At 44.5% G+C, this 21,257-nt stretch overlaps 1 protein-coding gene across 1 annotated transcript in view; it reads left to right on the top strand.

Moving 5' to 3' along the window:
* Positions 1-14,341, top strand: part of METRNL (meteorin like, glial cell differentiation regulator) — a 30,099-nt gene extending 15,758 nt beyond the window's left edge. Inside the window, exons 3-4 of the mRNA XM_050919421.1 lie at positions 12,588-12,647; positions 13,418-14,341. Coding sequence (XP_050775378.1) covers positions 12,588-12,647; positions 13,418-13,734 — 377 coding nt within the window. The 3' untranslated portion in view covers positions 13,735-14,341. The remainder of the gene's footprint in view (positions 1-12,587; positions 12,648-13,417) is intronic.
* Positions 14,342-21,257: the final 6,916 nt, after the last annotated feature.

The following is a 21,257-nucleotide window of genomic DNA, read 5'->3' as shown; positions in this document are numbered from 1 at the left end:
CACTATTGTAAATCAATCATCTCTTTTCTTTGTATTGTTATTTCTTCTTTCCTAGAATCATCTGTTTGTCACATCTGTTAATTTTTACTAAATAACCCTCAGAATAGAAGCATTAAAAAAAAATTCTCTGTTTCTGGGATTAAGGCCATGTCTACGCTAGCAAGTTCACAGCTGCACTGATGCAGCGGTGCCCTAAGATCGCTCGTGTAGCTAGCTATGTTGGCAGGAGAGCATCTTCCGCCGACATCGTGCTGTGCACACTACCGCTTAGGCCAGTGAAACTTATGTCGTTTAGGGGTGGTTTTTTTGTCCCCCCCCCCCCATCTCTGAGCAACATAAGTGGTAGTGTAGAGATGCCCTCAGTTTTGCCAAGAAAAAAGAACCACTTGCTGTGGTCCATTTGTGTCCACATAAAGCCGTGGAATATGTTTCATAGCACTTCATCACCCACTAGTTATTTGTTGATTGCATAATGAGCTTCAAACAAATAAAGCTGCATTTCAAGCCAAACCAAGGATACACCCAGAAACAATTGCTTGTTAGTGAGCTGCCTCCAGCTGTGAGGCTTTTGAGGCAGATTTTCTGATAAGAGTAATAGGTTAATAGTAAAACAAAATTGTGCTTTCTTCCCTTTTCTCACCCCCTTCGCAAACATACTCTTAAATAAAACTAGTTTTTGTTACCTGTGCCCAAAAGCTGAGATCCACCAGCCAGATGCAAATTAATGGCTAAAGAATGAAACAAAATCCAATACCACATACTTTAGAAAAAAAAAAGTCAAACACAAATTGGAAGATGGAGTCTTTAGTGTGAGCTGCAGTGAAGCTGTTGTTACTGGCAAACATCTAGTTTGGCTTGATTGGTCATTTGTAAAGTACATGCTCATCTAAGCAGGGAAGCTACAATAGGATAAGATTTGAGAATCCAGAAACTTGTTTGAACCATTTATGTGACTCTGGAAATTTGGGACAAATTTGCAGTAGTTGGCAGAGATGGTGAGATTTAGTGTACAAGAATCCCTTGCTGAGAACTGATCTCCCCCAAAGTAATGGTAACATATACAATCTTAAACTATTTAAACTGGGTGGTGGGGAGGAAGGCTTGTAGGGCCTGAGTGAAAGGTAGAAACGGAACGTTGTTTGCATCAACACCTTTAAAACTTTGGAGGGGAGACCCTGGGTTTCAAAAAGGACGGTTGTGTGACATTTTTTGTTAACAAAGTCCCATAGAATGCTTCACCCCATTACCTGCTTTCATGTTTCCTGAGTAATATATAGGGCATGTGGTACTGGATCCCCTTTCTTCTTTACTCCCTGTACTCCAGTGTAGTATACAGCTGTGGCTGCCCTTTGATGTTGCCAGTGTAATACAGTCTGCTTCTTCGGTGAGCAGAGGAGGTGACAATAGAGTTGTAATGGTAAACACACAGCTGCAGGGGGAGAGGGTAGAAGAAAATAGCTTATTTTTGCTAAACGCACCATGAATGCACTTAACTTATTTCTCAACTCAGTGGGCAATCAAAACCAATAAGCAATCAGGTATATTATGCAGGCAGCTGGGGTTCTGTTTGCTCTGACCTTTATGTATAGCAGAAGATAGCCCCACAAACAGATTTGCGATCCAACAGAGTTGCTTGGCAATCTCTAATAATGCTCCTTGCTTGCTCTGAAAAACTGTTTAGTTTGCTAATTCCTGAGGCTGTAGTAAAAGAAAGGACTGGTGATGGAGGGCGGGGCAGGGGATTGCATTTCCCCCCATCTCTGGAAGGAACTCTTGCTACTAAAATCTGGGCCAGGTTTTCACATGTGAGGATCTGGTTTTAATCAATTGCAGTGTAGAAAACCTCTTGAGCTTTAATCTGCTACATTATTTACAGTAAACACAAAATATACAATATAATACAGTACAAATACTTGGAATTTGTTTAAGGCCTGACTTTCACTGTCTTAAACCTTCCAGAGTCACTTGTGCAGTTAATGGTAGCAGTTTATACCCATTTTGCCAAGGTGTAAATGCCTATAAGAGGTGCAAGGTAGCATGGAGAGTCTAGCCCATCTGGCACAGAAGCACGATCTTACTACACAGAAGAATCCTGTGTTGTTTTCTAGTATATTAATCTGTCAAGCCCTGCAATCAGAAATGAGCATGTAACTTTGAAGGGGAAAATAAATGTGTCCATCAAGACCAATGATGTTTCAGAAAATGTCTTAAAAATTAGTTGTTGGCTTTTGTTTTTGTTTGTTTTAATTCCATACACAGACCTCAGAGTTCTCCCTCACACAGAGGAATTCCACTGCTAGAAACAGGACTTAAAAAGGGCTCTTACATCTTTTTTTTTTTTAGGCTCACTTAATCTTTGATCTTTCACTGCCTCACTTTCAGGTTTAACTTTAACCAGCTTCTTGTCAATTAATTTCATTCCACTCAGATCCATGCTACATATGGGGGGCAGGAGGGTGGTTGAAAAATTCCTGGCAGACATCCAGATTGTGTTAATAGATACCAGCTCTCTTATTTTTCATTATACTGATACCAGAGAGCAATGGGGAAATTCTGAAACTAGAGCAGAGCATCTGATTTACCATATAGTTTCATTAACCCAGGAGCATGAAATGGGCGACCTATTGGGGAGCGTCTACCCTACGGAGCCTATACTAGCATAGCTATAATGGCATAGGTCCTAGTGTAGATGCAGCTTATCCTGACAAATGGAGTTTTTCAGTTGATGTACAAACACCCCTCTCCTGAAACAGCATTAGCTTTATCGACAAGAGTCCTCTTCCATAGACATACCTGCATTTACACTGAGGGTATTGTTGTCATAGGTGTTTCAGTCAGAGCTGTGTTTTGTTCACAGCCCTGACCAGTGTAGCTATGCCAATATATCTTGGAAGTGTAGACCAACCCTTAGTCATATCCTGTCAACTTTAGGTTGACATCCTATATGAGGATTTCTTTCTTTCTAACTGATACAGCTTTTAAAAAAAATATTTTATGCATAATTTTCATGTTCCCCTCAGCCTGTAGCTAGCACATCATTCAGGGAAACTGAAACATATTGCTACTCCCAAGATGTTCCAACACCTACTCATTAGGGGAGGGAAGTGGCTGAGTCATCAATTTCTGCTGAATTTAATCTTGTTTTAATATAAGTTTTCCAGTCCTTCTGATGATAAAGATAACTTTGTGAGCTGTCTTCCTGAATCTGAAGACACACTGCTCCAATGCCACTGATGCTGCTTTTCGCTATTTTATGCAGCAAGGAAGAGCAAAATTAATACTCTGGTCAGTTTCACTATTACTGTTCAGAAATCTGTAGAACAGACAAGATTTGTGTCCATATTACACTGCTGCTGCTCAGGGAAGGTAAGAGTAGTGGTGGAGCTTGTTTATAGGAAAGCAAGAAGGAAAACTGGATGCTATGCTATGGCAGAATGTTCCTTTTTCCTTCCAGCAGCTAAAAGATGGAGGAGCTTCAAATGTCTGAGAGTCTTACTAGCCAGAGGCTGATATAAAAGATGGAATTGCTCATTTGGGTCCAGGGGTAATACTCTGTAGAAGTCCCAGCACCCTTCTGTTTTCCAGTATCAGGGGTAACCATGTTAGTCTGTATCCACAAAAACTACAAGGAGTCCGGTGGCACCTTGAAGACTATCAGATTTTGCCTGAATAAATCTGTTAGCCTTTAAGGTGCCACCAGACTCTTTGTTCCTTCTGTTTTCCAGCAGCTGGAAGATTAGCTGGGCTACTCAGCAGCGCACTGCGTGTGGATCTCACTGGTAGTGGGAGCACCCCCTCTTCAATTTTTATAGACCTCAGGCAAGTACTGCCTTTTGACTGGTAAAAGCTACAAGTTCTGTCCATTCAATTGGTAGAGGCCTGGGCTGCTCTAGGTCACTTGTGTGGAGACGATGCTTTTGCAAGGGGGCAGCTGCTGTGCACGGGAGCAGAGAGGCTTGAACTGTGGGATAAATAAACACATGGGGTTTTTTTTTGGAGGTGGGGTGTTATGGCTTCATATCAGTGTTTTGTGTACATACAGACGCAACAATTCCCACCAGCTTGGTTCACTTTTTAATGGAGTTGTGGGGAAGAGAAGCAGAGAAATAGCTGTTAAAGATTTGCCTCTACAGCAAAATGAAACAAAATAGTATTGGCTTTGTGGAAAAAAGCTTCTGCTGAGTCCTGCCCTCTGGGGTAGGAAAAATGCAAGGGCTTTAGCTAAAAATTCAGTTTGCACAAGTGATTTTAAGCACAGAAAAATATTCATTATGTGCAGCCAACTCTGCTCCAAAGGGCTCATTGCAGGCAGGTTTAATAGGAGTTACAGGAATGGTGGTGGTGCAACGGCTGAGGTGTAAGAGTGCTGATCTGAATGAGTGCCCCTGTTGTAGTTCAGCCTAGCTGAGGCTGGAAAGCCCTGCCCCTGCTTGGCTGAGTCAGGCCTGCCTGGGTCTGAGGCTGGCACACAGCACAGCCCCTGCTCTTTGAAGGTTCCCCTGGGAATAGGTGGGCAGAGAGGAACAGGGAATGAGTCGAGTTTCATCTCTGCCCTCCTTCCCTGGTGCATGTACAACCTCTTGGTGTGGGTGTGTACAACCTCTTGCTCAGGGCTGAGCCCAAAGGTGCAATTTAGCTCTATACAAAGCTGCTTGAGTAAAAGAGCTGTTCTGCGTTTTCTAAATGAATGCATGTGTGTGCATCTAGCTGGCCTTTGATCTGTTTTAATGGAGTGAGTGCTGTGGCTATGAACAGCAGAATGAGATTAGCTTGCCAATTTTAAAAATAAATACTACTGAAGATTCATCATGTCTTTTGTCAAGTGAAGTTTCATTTTGAAAATGATGTTTAAAAACCAGGCTCATCTAATGCTAAATCCCTTTATCAGGAACTGTTGATGTCAACCTGCTTCTTCAGTACTTAGAACTTTAATGCTCTCTTGGAAGAAGTTTCTATTAAAAGTTAAATTCTGATTTAGGAGCTCGCATGGATTTTATATTTCTCAGAGTGCAGAGGTCATTGTGTCTCCAACAATAAGGTTTAAATTGTGTTCCTCCAACCCCTTCTCTCTTTACCAGGAAGGAAATGGATTGAACTCAGGCCTCTGGGCACAATCCATGACACAGCATCTTAAAGTCTGAATTTTATTAAATGTATTTGCAGGTTAAATTACTCTTGGAAAATTAAATACCATAGTTCCAGTCCCTGCCTAAGGCTTGTAGATTTGTGTGTTGAACTGAACGTTGAAAGCGAGCTAAGCCAGGGAATCAGAGCTGATTTTTTTAACCTTGTCTTGCTGTACTTTTGTTGTTATAGAAGATAAGTGCCCTCATTTTCAATCTGTTAATGCAAGGCTAGATATTGTCTTAATTCTCTATTTTGGCAGTGATCCCTTTGTGTAGACACTGTTCTGCTTTAGTGCAGGGCTGGGCAAACTACAGCCCAGGGGCCACATCCGGCCCCTCCGACGTTTTAATCTGGCCCTTGAGCTTCTGCTGGGGAGCGGGGTTTGGGGTTTGCCCCGCTCCATGTGTTTCGTGGCTCCACGCAGCTCCCAGAAACAGCAGTATGTCCCCTCTCCGGCTCCTACGTGTAGGGGCAGCCTGGAAGCTCCACACACTGCCCCTACCCCAAGTGCCGCCCCTGCAGCTCCCATTGGCCAGCAACTGCAGCCAATGGGAGCTGCAGGGGTGGCATCTGCACATGAGGCAGTACACAGAGCTGCCAGGCTATGCCTCCATGTAGGAGCTGGAGTGGGGACATGCCACTGCTTCCGGGAGCTGCTTGAGGTAAGCGCCACCTGGAGCCTGCATGCCTGACCCCCTGCCGTGCCCTAATTCCCTGCCCCAGCCCTGATCCCCCTCCCACCTTCCGAACCCCTTGGTTGCACCCTCCTGCACCCCAGACCTCGTACCCCCAGCCAGAGCCCTCACCCCTCCCACACCCCAACCCCCAATTTTGTGAACATTCATAGCCCGCCATACAGTTTCCATATCCAGATTTGGCCCTCAGGCCAAAAAGTTTGCCCACTCCTGCTTTAGTGTCATGATTGACAAGATTCAGGCCCCAATCATTGGTTCTTTGACCTACTATGTGTGCCACTATTAGATTATCAGAGGCCAGCAGTAGCAGGGAGGCATAGTGTTTAGTATCCTCACTCATGATCTTTGTTTTGGGTTGCCATTTATATCTTCTCTGAGGTTACCTGTTCTGTTCAGCTTCGCCCTGCTTAATGACACTAATACCTCCCAACAAAGACCGTGAGCTGGATTTATCCCACATGTGATTCCATCAACTGCAGTACAGTTCTGTATGCAAGAGTTTTTCCCACTGTGTCAAGTGCACGATTCTTCTCTTCTGCTTGTCAGAGAAACAAAGTCATTCTCAAACCTGCATCCTGATGTTATTTAGCTGAGCACATGTTCCACTGCTGTATGTTTGTTATACAGTTTGGACTTTCATGCTAAAACATTAGTATAGGAAAGTTGCAGTGTTTGCAGAGAGTCGTGTAATACTATCCAAATAAGAGACAGGAAAATGCCATAAAGCAAGGGAGTGAGGCGATGGCTCCTTTTGTGTCATGTGGTCAGGAGTCATTTAACTTCCGCCACAGCTGTGGAGAAGCTCTCTGCATTAGACCTCCATATTTTCTCCATCATGTGATTTTTCTGGCTGGAGGTATTGTCTATAGTGCAAGTGGCTTGGATGTAGTTCTGTAGACATGAAGTCACAGCTAGCCTGTTTGCGGCAGATTTAAGATGTCTGTCCTTTCACAATTCAGGTCCAGGTGCATTGATGCCATTTCAGGCTGCATTTGGGATGGGGTTAGGCGGGTCTTAGAATCCAGATCCAGAACGCTGATGGGAGGAGAAGAGGAGTTGAAGGCTTATCTAGAGCAGCACTTCAGACTTCTGTGATAAGTGATTTAGATTTCCCCTCCTGTGTGTTCCTGCTCCACCACCCCTCAAGCTACATGGTGGGTGTTAGAGCTCCCCAACCTGAATGAAAGGTAGGTGGTGTCCTGGTTGATGCAGGCAGTCATAGTCTGATAAATGGAACATTTGTCCAGATACCTCAGCTACCACTGGTGCAGAATAGTGGCTTTTTGGATTGAAGTTCATTTCCTGGGGAGATGTTGAACTCTTCCAGAAGGAAGCCTAAGAAGACCTTGGGAAAATTAACTTATAAGGGCCTGCTCTGATTTGAGGCAGCTAGAGTGGGATTGGGCCATGGAATAGGAATATTTTGTTTCTCAAATACTCCACCACCAGCAGAATCATTGGGACAAAACTCATTTTGCCGAGTCTTAAGTAGAAATGACTCCATGAGAAATGCATATTAATCAGTGGCCACATCTGTGCATTTTAAAATTAAGTTTACATCACAAGAATCATTGATGATTAATATTTTGAAGCCGTTTGTTCCATGTGAATTTGGTGCTGACATTCCCTGAAGACTGAAGCCCTCTGGTGTGGCCCCAAAATAAGCACAGTGTGTATTACTGCTGTGCAGAGTTGCACTAACTCTTACCTGGAAGGAACATCTCTAGGAGTATAAGGGACAGTGCAGTCTCCAGGGCCCCTTCAGCCCTTGCTCTGTTTTCTGAGACTGCCAACAGGGAGGGCAGTTGTGACAGTGTTTTCCTGGGCTGAGCTTGACTAATAGGCATTATTAGGAATCATGCTTATTGTGGTAGTACATAAGGACCAACAAAGAATGGGACCCCATTGTGCTAGGCACTTCACAAACACAGAGCAGAGAAATCCCTACCCTGAAGAGTTTGTAAACTAATTAGACCAGACAAGATGGCTGTTAACACACAAAGAGAGTGATGACCAATGTGATGGCAGAAAATGTTAGGTTAGTTCCATAGTTTTTTGGGGGTCTGTGTTTAGTTAGGAGGGATAAGAGCTTCAGCCAGGCTCAGGTTCTCCCAATGGATTTTAAAGTTAAAGCTAATGTTCATCTGATTTATAAATAATCCTTTGAAGGACTGTAATGTGAGAGAATGGCATCTTCTGTGGGGAATGGGAAGTACAAACAAACCACCATTGCGCCCCCCCCCCCACTGCACCGCAGGCATGCACTCCTAGAAACCAAAGGATATGCCTCAGTAAAGCGGTTTTCTGCAAACACTTTGCATTAAGCCTTTCTATTTCTGCCTAAAGGGGAACCCTGTTTGCCTGCTGTCTGCCAGCAGGGTTCTTGTACATTTCAACATGTAGGCTGTTGACAGTAATAGGGCAGAGGGATGGCATGAGGTGCGCTCAGTAAACTAGACATCTTGGGCTTGTTGAGGGGATGTCTCATGACAAGCTGGAATTTTTCACTACTGGGCACCTGGCCTTGGCAAGATATTTAAAGATGCATGGTTGGACAAAAATACAAGTGTGGCTGAAGATTCTGCTTATTCATGGTGGTTTGGAAATTCCTGACATTGGACTGATTTTGCTTCTTGTGCAGTTATTTGCCTCAATATTGAAGGGGTATGAAGCAGTCATTCTGATCGCTTTGCCCAGGTGTAGACAATGGGTTATGGTGCAAGGCATGGGAGAGTCGAGATGGCTGAGGATAGTTACTTATAAAACTTATGGTACATTATTGTAGGTAATATGGGTTGTATGTGTTCTGAAGTGCCAATGTGAGGATTCTGGAGGGAAGCAAGTTATTAGGGATTTCATCTTAAAATGTAATCTCTTCTGAACCATCTCCTCCCTCAATTTCAGGTGGTAGCAGCAGCTCACATATGGCCACATGCATTTTGGAATTCTGCTACACGTCAGGGGAAGAGGGGCAGCCTCAGCTGTAGATTTGGAAGATCCCAAAAGCTGGCTTTGGGATTCATCTAGGTTGTTCCCCAGCACCTGCCCTTAATGCTTTGGCTCCCTAAATGGTGGGAACACCAGTTCTTTATCACAAGATGATGTATTAAAATCAGAGTTGAATCTAGTCTCTGTGTTGAATGATATCTCTTCCAAATCCATTCATCTTTACTTCCTTTCCAGCACATGCTGTTGGGAAGCCCATTGAGCTTAGAAACACCAAGCAGTGATCACCTGCATTTGCAGTTTATCAGCAGTCTCTCTCTACCCCGTCTATTTCGCCCTCTCTGCCCCACCCCCTCCGTTTTCCCCATGGGAAGGACAGAGAGACAGGTTCAACAAGTCTGCTGGCCAACAAGTGCAGTCTATTGTTAGTATCACCATGTCCTCCTCAGTAACATCAGGTTCAGAGGGCAAATCGCTCAAAGCAGCTGGGACATGACTGCTAGCTTGTGAGGAATGATGTAATTACATCCCCCTCTGCAGTGAATTGAATAGAGAGGCCTTCAGAGGCACTGGCTGGGGGGGCTACCTCAGGTTACTTCAGGTCAGGATACTGTCAAAATCCATCAGAGGAATTCCCAATAGATTTGGCAGCCGACATGCACAATGCAGGCATTATGCCATGAGCACTATAGTTGAGTTACAGGCATCTGGGCTTTGGAGGGAACTAATAAAATGTTGCTTTTTTCTTCTGCTGCTGCATGAATTAAGGCTTGTTGAATTAATGAGTTTTAAAAAATCAAACTGGTTGAAGTTTTGGGGTTTCTTTTGTCTCTAGTTCCGATAGCTAAGTGTTGAAAGTGAGAGAACCTAGTAAGCCACAAAATGTAGTCAGCAAGCAAGGGATGCAATGTGGAGTGTAGGGAGAATATCGTCCTGCTGTGAATGTGATGCTCTTCTCTAATAACTGTGCAGGTTTCTCCATAAAATAACTTCAATCAGATCCTAATTCTCCTGGGACAAAATAAGTGTTTAACATTTTTTGGTGTAAATAAATATGCTGTCCGCATTGTAGGATGGGACCAGGGTGTGCATGGCATTGTGGCCTTGGATGGAGAAAACATGGCCAGTCAGCAGCCTGGATCAGATGTTAACTACTGTAATATGTGTAAGTCAGCGCTAATTTAACACATCGTACGTGTTATACCAGAGATGGGCAAACTTTTTGGCCTGAGGGCCACATCTAGGTATTGAAATTTTATGGCGGGCCATGAATGCTCACAAAATTGGAGTTGAGGTGCAGGAGAGGGTGAGGGCTCTGGCTGGGGTTGTGGGGTGGGGCCAGAAATGATGAGATCAGGATGCGTGAGGGGGCTCTGGCTGGGGGTGCAGTCTGTGGGGTGGGGCTGGGAATGATGTGTTTGGGGTTCAGGAGGGTGCTCTGGGCTGGAATCGAGGGGTTTAGAGGGCGAGAGAGGGATCAGGGCTGGGGCAAGGGGAGGGAGTGGCTCAGGGGTGCAGGCTCCGGAGGGTGCTTACCTCAAATGGCTTCCGGAAGCAGCTGTATGTCCACCCTCCACCTCCTACATGGAGGTACGGCCAGGCGGCTCTGCTGTGCACAGCCCCATCCACAGGCATCGCCCCTGCAGGTCCTGTTCTTTACTGTTCTCTACCATTAGACTATTAAAATGAAAAGAACCTTTAATGTATCATTTGCTTTTCAGGTCTAATACTGTTACTTGTATTGCACTCCGTTTTGAGAACTAAAATGGACTGGTTGTTCTCATGTGCAGATATTTTGTTTGGGTTTGTAAGAGCAACAGAGAGATAACTGGATCTAAACACACAACTGTTTTCATTGACATTTTAAAAAATCATCACAGCTTTTCCATTACTAGGTTTTGTAAAACCTAATACAATAAAATGTTTTTTTGTTCTGGACTTCCTAACTTTGTCACATGCGCTGAATTGGGGCCATAGCAGACTGTGTAATACTTAAGCACATGCTTAAGTTCCATTAAAATCAATGGAATTAAAATACATGCGTAAGTGCTTTGCTAAATCAGCCTATGTTAGTTTTACTAGCTATCAGAAGATTTGGAAGTTTGATCTGGATGCCAATCAAAAGAAATTATGTTAGAAGTCTCCCATTCAAGCTTTCTTGGTTCTGGCTGGGTTTGATACAGTGCTTGCAAACTTGACTGAAAAGTGGGATGGTATAAAATAGCACAAAAATGCTGGGTAAGGGAAAGTGTGTGTGTGGTTTGATTGTTTTAATTGTAATCCTCAGAAGTTCTGTTTGGTTCATGTCTTTGGGTAAAGGTTCAGGTCAGGGCCATTTTATCAAAACCACTTTGCCTATTTTCTTAGTCTGTAGCTCTCAAGAATTTCACAGCCTGTTTTGAGTTATTCTCTCAAATCTCTCCTGCCCAGAAATGTGCATTTTGTGTTCCAGTTAATCCTATTAAGCAGTGTATTACATGATGTATTAATCATCTGACCGGCAGTAGTAATTATTCTCTTTGGATCACTGCTTTGATGGGACCTTTGAAAACAAGACAGATTTGCTGCGTCTTATGTTGATGGTTATGCTGCCTAAAATAAAAAGGATAAAAGCTAAGCATTGAGGAAATAGCTGAGCTAGGGAGCCTTGTTCATATTTGTCTAAATTTACCTCTTAGTGCAATGGATGATTTGCCATCAGGGTTGAAAGTTGGCAAACCTTCTTATTAAATGTTTCAGATAATGATTTTGGATGACTTTAATTTGCTTTAATCTCAGATTGTCTGATCAACTAAATTTTGCTTTTTAACACTTAGCCATGTCCCCGTTATGTGATCTCCATTTAGCTGTTTTAGTAGTTATAATAATCCACAGTTGATATTTTTTCATTTTTCTTATTCAAGTGCAACCTTAAGATAATATCAAACAACAAGAACATGCTCTGATCCTCAAGCATTCAACAAACAGACTTGATTAGTATTGCTAGATAGTGTAGACCCTGATAATAAGCAAATTCCTTCACTCAATAGGGTATTATAGAAACAGCTGTACTGCGACTACAGTACCTTCTCTTCAGAAGTAGCTGGCTGAGTACAAAGACGAGCCACATTCTTGCATTGATTAGATTAGTGTAGATACTCAGATATTTCTAGTAGTACAGGAAATGGTCTTTGTACTACTTGAGTTTTAACAGATATGGGCTTGAGTTTCCATTCTGTCTTGATGTCCTCAAACATATGCTCCCTTTCCCCAACCTACTGGATCTTTGATCTGTTGTTAGGCTAAATAGCTTGAGAAGTAACTCAACTACACTTATATAAATTATAGAAAGGAAATTTTGCCCTAATAGTTTAAATCCAATGTGATCTTCAAAGCTTTTACAAGGGCTTTGAATTCTAAAATGGATCATACTATTAACATACCCATAATAAATTGCATCTGCACATATATATATATTGTATAAATCCTCTTTAAGTGTGTAGGCATAAAAATATATATATAAAAAAGCATGTCTGTACACTTAAAGAGGGTTTCTACAGTACATATAATACATACACAGTATAATCACTATGTGGTGAATCTCTTAAAAATTCCTCCTGGAACATACATTAATCTTAAAGGTCTGATCCTGCAAGGTGCTGGGCAGTGAGCACAGTCAGTTGCCACCGGCTTCAGTTGGGTTGTTGAGCATTCTCAGCCAGTTGGGTTACTGGACCCTAAGTGTTTAGTCATTTGAATGCAAGCCACTTGTTTACTAACACAAACAATCCCACAGCTTGTCTTCCAGTCTCTCATTATCTCTGCCCCCTTTCTTTCTAGCTCCCTGCCGTCCCTGCAGTGATACAGAAGTCCTTTTGGCTGTCTGCACTAGTGATTTCGGTGAGTTTTTTTTTCTTCTCTGCTGCTGCTCCTCCATCTCTCCCCCTTATTATGATGTTTGCTGGATTTGGCTACAGAAACCGCTGCAAACAATGATTAAATTTAAACACCAAATTACAACAAACAGGGAACTTTTGCCAGTTTCTGTAAACAAACTGTGGGCAAGGGACACACAAAGAACCAAGAGAGAACATTTTTATGGGAGGAGACATGAAGGGCCTCAATTAAAGCCATTGTACTTGGCTAGCTGTTTCTATAGAAGACAAAGAGAGACCTAGCAACAATAATAGAGGTAGAAGTTCAAAGGTTTCTTGGGGGCATGCAATAGGATTTTCCCCTTGATGTCCTAAAATGGGCCACTAACAAAAGACCAAAGCTGTTTTCTTGTCAGATTTCTGAAGGGGGAAGTTAATGATCAGCTAATAGTTGTAATGGCAGCAACAAGCAAAATGTATTGACCAAGAGAAACGTGAATATTCTGAACATGCTTTTGACTGTGGTTTAACTTTTTTCTTATAATTATTACATTAGTATTTTAATGCAACTTTCTCATGCTTGAATTTAAAGTAATAGAAGCAAGTGGACCTGTGTAGTCCAGGAGATGGGCTGCAAAGATTATAAATACCCCTCTTAGTCATTTGAACTTACTGGGTCACATTCAGAGGTGATGTAAGTGGATGCATCACTCCTGCTTATATCGACGCTGAACTTGGACCCAAGCCTACAAAGCAGTTTCATGTAACTCTCCCTTTATTTTGTTTGTGTCCTAGTTGTTAGGGGTTCCATCCAAGATGTAACAAATGAGGCAGAGCAGCAAGAATCTGTAATAGATATCAGCGCAAACAAACTCTACAGGCAGAAGAGCAAAGTCTTTCAGCCCACAGAGGAAAATGGGAGCTGGCGGGGACAAATAAAGACCCCACTGGAATGTGGGGTGAAACCAGGAGATGGAGACTTCCTCTTCACGGGACGCATGCAATTTGGGGAGGCCAGGTTAGGCTGTGCCCCTCGTTTTAAAGACTTCCAAAGGATGTACAAAGAGGCAAAGGACAAAGGGCTAAACCCATGTGAAATTGGCCCAGACTGATGCCCCCTATTTGGCTGAAGATTGCTCTTAGTGCTTGGCCGGAACTAATTCCTGGCCCTGGTGAACGCTCTGAACAAAACGGTAATTAACTAAAAGTATGGAGAAATCTGGTGTGCAGAGTGAGAGCCACGTGGAACGTGTCCATGGAAGCAACAGAGGTACGAGCTCAAAAGGCTGCCAAGCAACCAAGGCTGGATTTTAACCCATCTTGTCCCTATGAACTAAGTTATTATATTTTTTTAGCAATTTCCTTAGGAAAACAAGCAAACAGAAAACTCCAATGTCTTAAAAAACCCCAATGAAAACCAACCTGCCTTTGTATCTTTTTAATACTAATGTTTAAAATGTCTTAAGCTGATGTAGCATTTGGTATGGCGTATTCTGTATAAATGGTTGAGAATGTGATAGAACATGGTAAAATCATCTTAACATTGATGCTTTGTAAAAAGCTTGGTGTACAATTCGAAGATGTTTCTTATGACAGAAATTTATGGAGCCAAATTCATCTTCTTTTTTATTTGAAAGAATGTACAATCACCGCCTGCAATTTTTCGTTCAGGCTGGCGAATAGTTTCCATTCCAGAGAAATAAAGGTCCCTGGATTTGACCCACATTGTTATGACTTTTATTCTCCTTCTCCATAATTGTAGCCTCCATAGGTCCAAATGTGCATGTGAATCAAGCGTCCATATGCTATAGATTACTGCTTGCGTATTTTGTGGCTGCTGAAGCCTAAGTGCCTATGTGGGGTTGGGAACTGCAGTGGTTTTCAAAGGGGGAGTAGGATCTATTTTTGGAGATTTCTTAAAGAAACATAGCCCAGGCAAGAAGCTTTGAATGACTCTTGCTTTCACCCTTGATAGGTCACTTGGAAAACCAGTCCAAAACAAGTATTTCCTTCACCTGGGGGACATTCTAGCTGTAGGCAAACTGGGCAGCTGCCCAGGTGAGCGGATTCTGCCTAGAGTGGCAGAGGCAGTGAGGCCAAGCCTGAGTGGTCCTTGACCCACTCGTGATAGAGGGGCAGCTGGGCCAAACCGGAGGGAGTGGGGCTACAACCTGGCACTTCCCCCGTCCTGCCACTCCTTCTGCCATAACTCCTGAACCATCAGAAGGCTCATTGCGTTCCTCCAGAAACCTCTCCATTCTAGGGGACAGCAGAGGGGCAGCACAATGAAGTTTTGTCTAAGGCAGCAGATTGTCTTGAGTGGCCTCTGCCCCCTCCCCACTCTTTCGATTCTCTAAGAGCCTCAACTGGTCTGTGGTAGCTCCCTCTGATGTGAGTACTTTCATCTGAAGATGTGTCACCAAGGCAGGTTCATCCCCTCCTATTCAATTTCACCTGGAAAATAAACCCTTTTAAAATGAACAAAAGGTTGGTTCCTTTGCAGTGAGGTGGTGTCCGAATGACAATACAGTAGCTCTCTCGGAAGCAGCGATGACATTCCACATAACCTGTTGCTACATATCTGCTTCAACTCTTTTTTTCTGGTGCTGCCACTTTGGGGGTGCATAGCTGTTGTTTGTGTTCCAACCCCAATATTTCCCATCACCACCATCTCTCTTCCACTAATGCTTCCATGAGTAAACCTTCCATTAAGAGATAATCCTTCCTCTCACCCTGTCTTGCGAAACTACTTTACCTCCATTTTAACTAGGGGAACTATTCCCTAAGGTTTAGCTTTGCCCCTTTGCATGTAAGTTGGGTTAGCTGCCAAGATTGGACATGTTTACAGTGGGCAATAGTGATTCTCCTTCTCCCCCCCGCCCCCTCCCCAGGTTCTAAAATGGGCCACTATTGTTATGGAAAAGTCCTGTAGGGTTTAATAGGAATGAAGTCATTGGGGTTCTGTTGAAATTATTGGCCAGGGTACGGAGGGGATTCTGGGAAAGGAAATCCCCACTAGGATCCTCTTGCAGAGAGCTCCCCACATCACAGACTTTGTCTCCCTTTACCTGTTGAGAAAGCCATGGGCCCATCCCCCAACTCCCATTTGGAAGCCCCCGGCAAGAGATCCCCTGGAGGCTGTGGCTAGTCACACAAAGGCCCTGTACCTCTTCACAGGCTCTGGCTGTAGACAGTCTTACCTGCTTGGCTGTATGAGACCTGCACTGATCCCTGCATGGGGGGTGTCCCGGGCAGTGAAGGGAAAAAAAATAATTCTGTGCTGTTAACCTATAAAACTCTATGGTGGGATAATCATTCTCTACTAAATCCTGCAGGATGTTTCACAATCTCCAAGTCTATCCCTTTCTATTCATTTCTGTGGGTTTTTTCCAGAAGGATAACAAAAAGTCAATAGATGTTTTTTATGGCAGCTTGTTAGAGAAAATTGGATCAAATGTTCAGCCAGCATTTATAAGAACAGCAACAATAAATAAACTCTATACCAAGGCACGGAGACTTTATTATTCAAAACATGGCTTTGGCTGTGGATTAATTTTTGCAACCAGTCCCCTGCACTTCCCTCTTCCTCCTAGTACAGCGCTTGGATTTAAGCCCAGATTGTTCCCTTTCTCTACCCCTGCACTTCATTCCTCAAGCTGAGAGCATAGGGTGCAGAGTGCGTCACCTCTTGATATTGCAGTGCTGCTATCAGCTGAGTTAAAACATCTTAGTGCATTCTCCAGAAAGCTCCTTGCACCTTCTGCTACTGACAGGTGTCAGCGGAAATCACAGTGCTCCCTGCCCCTGCTGCTGTGCTGTGCCTCACCTCTCCTGCAAACTGCTGACACGCTTGGTTAGAAAAAGCCTTTGGAGTTGGCACATGCCCATCACACTGCTGGGAGTTGCTTAACTAAAATTACAGGGGGTGAAGGGAGTGGTTGAATGAGCAATAACTTAGTACAAAGCCCAGCTTTTTGGGAGTAACACCTTTCTACGCAATGTTGTGCTCTTAAACCCAGGTTAGACGGCCAGTCATGCTGCAGCCTTTCCAGCATACCATGTGTAATTGCAGCCAGCTCCACCTGCAGGTTGGCCTGCTGCCACTTCCATACGTATAAAGGTGTGTGTAATAGGTACGGATTCTCTTCAGTGAAGGCTGAGTAAAGGTTTTTTGGGGAAGAGTCCACTCGCAAACTGAAATTACAGTTCTAAAGTTCTTACCATTTAGGTTCTGAATCTGCTGAGTTAACCCCAAATAGGCCAAATTGTAATGTAGAGAGGTACATTTGTTGCCACCTAATGGGGACGATTTGGACGAAGATGATCCAGGTTACTAGGTCAACATGGACAAATTAGGTAGTTGCAAAGTATTTTCTTCCAATCAGTATATTTTGCTGGAGAAAATACAGGGCCCCTTGTTACCTAGCCCTAGTACAGTAACAAATCAATTGTGCATGGTGATGCAGTAAAGTGGTCATCATGGGGTTAATTGAGTTACCCAGAGTACTTGGGGATGAAGCCATGCTGCTCCGCTCCCCTACTTCCTGTTTTATCAGGGGGAGTTTTCCCACCAGCTCAGCTTGTTGTGAGACAGCTAAATAGAGTAGTGGGTTCCCCAGCCTCAGTCTTGTGAGTAAAGGGTTATTTTTGTTGCACTGAGTGGGCCCCTAACAAGTCCATTGCTGCTGTCTGAAGTGAAGCATGGGGGGAAGAAGGAGCATGCGAGGTCTCCGTTCCCCCCAGATTGCTGCTTGGCTTGTACTGAGTGTGCTCAGTGATGCCGCTGAAGCTGGTTGCCTGTCTCCCTTCCCTTCCCTTGGTTCCCCCTCCCCACTTATTGGCAGGCCCAGGTCATCCCTGGCTGTTTTCCCAGTAATAAATGAATGGTGAACGCGGAGCTTCTAGCTTGATGGCACCCACAATATATAAGACTAGTGATGTAGGGGGTTTGTGCATTTGCATCTTAACTCTGGGACCTACATTTAAATCATGGTTCAGGTTGCAGGTGAAAATTAAGTCAATGGCTTCCCTCACAGTTCCTGATTTTTATCTTCAAAGGGGTGTGGTGAGTAGGTGTGATGCTCCGCAGGGGAACCAGGGTTGTGAGGCACCTCATTACCACCTGCTCTTAGTGGGGAGTGGCTTTCTGTGCCTGCTGAGGATCAGCTCCCTGAAACCACAAGCACTGGCTTCCAGGCCTCAGGGCTTGTCTACATCAGAAAGTTGCAGCGCTGGTGAGGGAGTTACAGCGCTGCAACTTAGGAGGTGTACACATCTGCAGGGCACCACCAGCGCTGCAACTCCCTGTTTGCAGCGCTGGCCGTACTCCCGTTTTGTCTCGGGTGTAGAGGATCCAGCGCTGGTGATCCAGCGCTGGTAATCAAGTATAGTCACTTACCAGCGCGTTTCTTGACCTCCGTGGAATAAGCAGGTATCCCAGCATACCTGAGGAAGCCTCTGGTAATCAAGCTGGTCTCCTTCCCCGGCTTGCTCTCGCGTTCCCGAACCCCGAGCAAGCAGGTCTCCTTCCCTGAGGTTTGCTGGGTGGTTCCGGGAAGGCGAGAGCAAACCGGGGAAAGAGACCAGCTTCGCCGCGGTTTGCTCTCGCGTTCCGCGAACCACCCTGCAAACCGCAGGGAAGGAGACCTGCTTGTTCGGGGAACGCGAGAGCAAACCGCGGCGAAGCTGGTCTCCTTCCCCGGTTTGCTCTCGCGTTCGCCGAACCCCCGAGCAAGCAGGTCTCCTTCCCTGCGGTTTGCAGGGTGGTTCGCGGAACGCGAGAGCAAACCGGGGAAGGAGACCAGCTTCGCCGCGGTTTGCTCTCGCGTTCCCCGAACAAGCAGGTCTCCTTCCCTGCGGTTTGCAGGGTGGTTCGCGGAACGCGAGAGCAAACCGCGGCGAAGCTGGTCTCCTTCCCCGGTTTGCTCTCGCCTTCCCCAAAACCCCTTGAAGCCGCCCAACAGCGCTGCAGTGTGGCCACATCTAACACCACTTGCAGCGCTGGTTGCTGTAAGTGTGGCCACTCTGCAGCGCTGGCCCTATACAGCTGTACTAATACAGCTGTAACAACCAGCGCTGCAAAATTTTAGATGTAGACATGGCCTCACTCTCTCTTTGCAAAACCCCTGAGTCCTCAGAACATGGCCTGTTGTGTCCAGACCGTTATCCACCAAACACTCTCAAAACTCCTAGGCCTGCTGTTCCCAAAGGAACAGTGCACACCAGCCTGTGAGATCCAGCTCAGGACCAGTCCTTTGCTTAACACCACAGAACTGAGATATGTCTAGTGAAAACAAGAATATGTTTAGCATCAAAGATTCAAGATGCAAGCAATAGTGAGTAAGAATATTGGAGCCAAATGGTTACATATAAAACAAAACTGTAACATGCCCTCGAGAGCCTAAACTAACAGGTTAACCTCCTGTCTAAAGAAGTTTTATCTTACCCAACATTCTCCTCAGTGTTTTCAACCAAGCCTGGCTGAGACCACTTTTTCATGAGGTAAAAGCCCTCTCCTTTTATTCCCTCAGTTGTGGGAGTGGGGAGAGAGAGAGAGGCTGGATGCCTTCTCTGCCCCTAGATATAGTCCAGCAAACCTTTGAAGTGTTCCCTCAAGAGAGGGTTATTCCCTCCACTTGCTTCTTCCTGTTAAGCATTTTTTCTCTGAAGTCCTCTGCAATCCTTCATCTTCATTCAGCTTCATTCAGCTTATCAGCAGCCCATTGTGAACGAGACAATGCTCCGTTTACATGTGAACAGATAGATGGATAAACATCTCATATGACAGAAAACCTGTTTTTTGCCTTGGCAAGGGACTAGAACCTACAGACTGAAAACATATTTTCTCTATATACACATAGCTCCTTACATAGTATTTGTACATAAATTGTACGACGATTATGGTGACCAGAATGACATCAGCTTTTATTTAAGATCTCACATGACATTGGTGAACAAGAATGTACGCACCGTACCTATGAGAGGCTGTAATCCTCTACAGCCCTTTTCCTTGTCACTGAGGTTCTGGGGGTCACAGGAGTCTATTAACCAATATAATAAAACTCTAACCGAACATGAGGAGCTTATTGCAGTAGGTGGGCTGGCAGATTTGTGGGGGTGCCCTTAACTGGAATATTATGGCGTAGCAGAACATAGGGGTTTTCAGGAAAGTTTGCACTGCCCCAGCCTGCTGTCGACAGGGCAATTGTTCTTTACTTTACATAGCAAGCACTTTGGAAGGCGAAGGAATGCTATTGTGACTGGTGTGCCTGCAAACAGTTTGATTGAAATGCCTGTTGAGCCTAGCTAGATACCGACAAGAAAACTCAACAGCTTTCATCTAAGTAACATTTACATTTTGTTTCTCAGTTCCTGGCTATGCTAGACTAAGGCCTGGTGTACACTGGAAAATAGTACCAATATAACTATTTCTGTTAGGGGATTGGATTTCTTACCAATATACCAATACAAGCGCCAGTGTGGAGGTAATTATCCTGATATAAAGGTGCCTTATTCCCTGTCCTATATGGAAATGAGTATAGTGCTATCAAGCACCTTTATACCAATATAACTGCATCCGCACTAGAAGGGTTGTTGTACTGATATAACTATACCAGGACAGTCAAAGTGATACAACTTTCTTGTGTAGACAAGGCCTTGTTTCCTAAAACCGCACCCTCTTGCTACTTCCCATGCAGCTCCACTTGTAGCAGTGACAGCATCAGTACTAGCGTAGACAGGCAGTTGGTGTTTTCAGCAGTATCCTCAATTTCCCACTGGAAGCATAAACTTGCTCAACCCCCCAGCTTGACTGGAAGATCTCATGGTGGCGCACCTATGGGGGACAGTGACGCACCGATCCAAGCATTGGCTGGATATGGAACAGTGATGAAAACGAAACAGCCTTGTGAAAAACGTTTTCCTTTTTCTCATCCACCTGTCTGCCAGGGACCCGTCTACCTTGATCATACAGCGAGCGGCATTCAGGGGCTGCAGAATGGCAGAAAGTTAAGTAAGGTTGCTCATAAATAGCTTCTTATGGCTTTTTTTCCTGTGCTGCCCAACATGGTAGTGTTTAGTGTGGGTGAGGCTGAGGCCGAAACGCCCAGCACCTCCTGTCGTTAATCTGTGTGTCAGGCAGCAAAACGTGGAGGTACAGGCTGGGCAGAGTGGTGTCACCACTGTTTTGCATTTTACTGGCAGGGCTGTGGAATTTGTCCCCAGGCTTGCTTGTTTTGTAATGTTGACAATGCCTCAGTAATTCTCCTGAGACCAATCAGTGATTTTAAAGAGATGGCTCTTCTCAGCCACACTGGGTGTGGAACATGGCTCCCCACCCATGCTCATGGGATGCTGATCATGGGGTAATTTTAAGAACCACACCTATTCATCAACTGATTAAAATAAATCTCTCCTGTTCCCCCCTGCCCCCCAGTGGGAGAGATACAGGGCTTTATCTATGTAATAATCTGGCAAATAGCCTTGGCATATGTGAGGATTTACAAACCTCTAGAGGAGAGCACAACTATCACGATGTTATAGAGAGACAGAGGCAGCTCCTATGGCAGGCGGGCCCCTGCCGATTGATGTGCTTGAATCTGAAGATCAGAAATAAGCACTCATTGTGGATAAGGAA

Source organism: Gopherus flavomarginatus, chromosome 12, assembly GCF_025201925.1.
Source record: "Gopherus flavomarginatus isolate rGopFla2 chromosome 12, rGopFla2.mat.asm, whole genome shotgun sequence".
Taxonomy (NCBI): Eukaryota; Metazoa; Chordata; order Testudines; family Testudinidae; genus Gopherus; species Gopherus flavomarginatus.
Note: the sequence above shows the minus strand (reverse complement) of the source record. Positions and strands in the feature narration are given on the sequence as shown.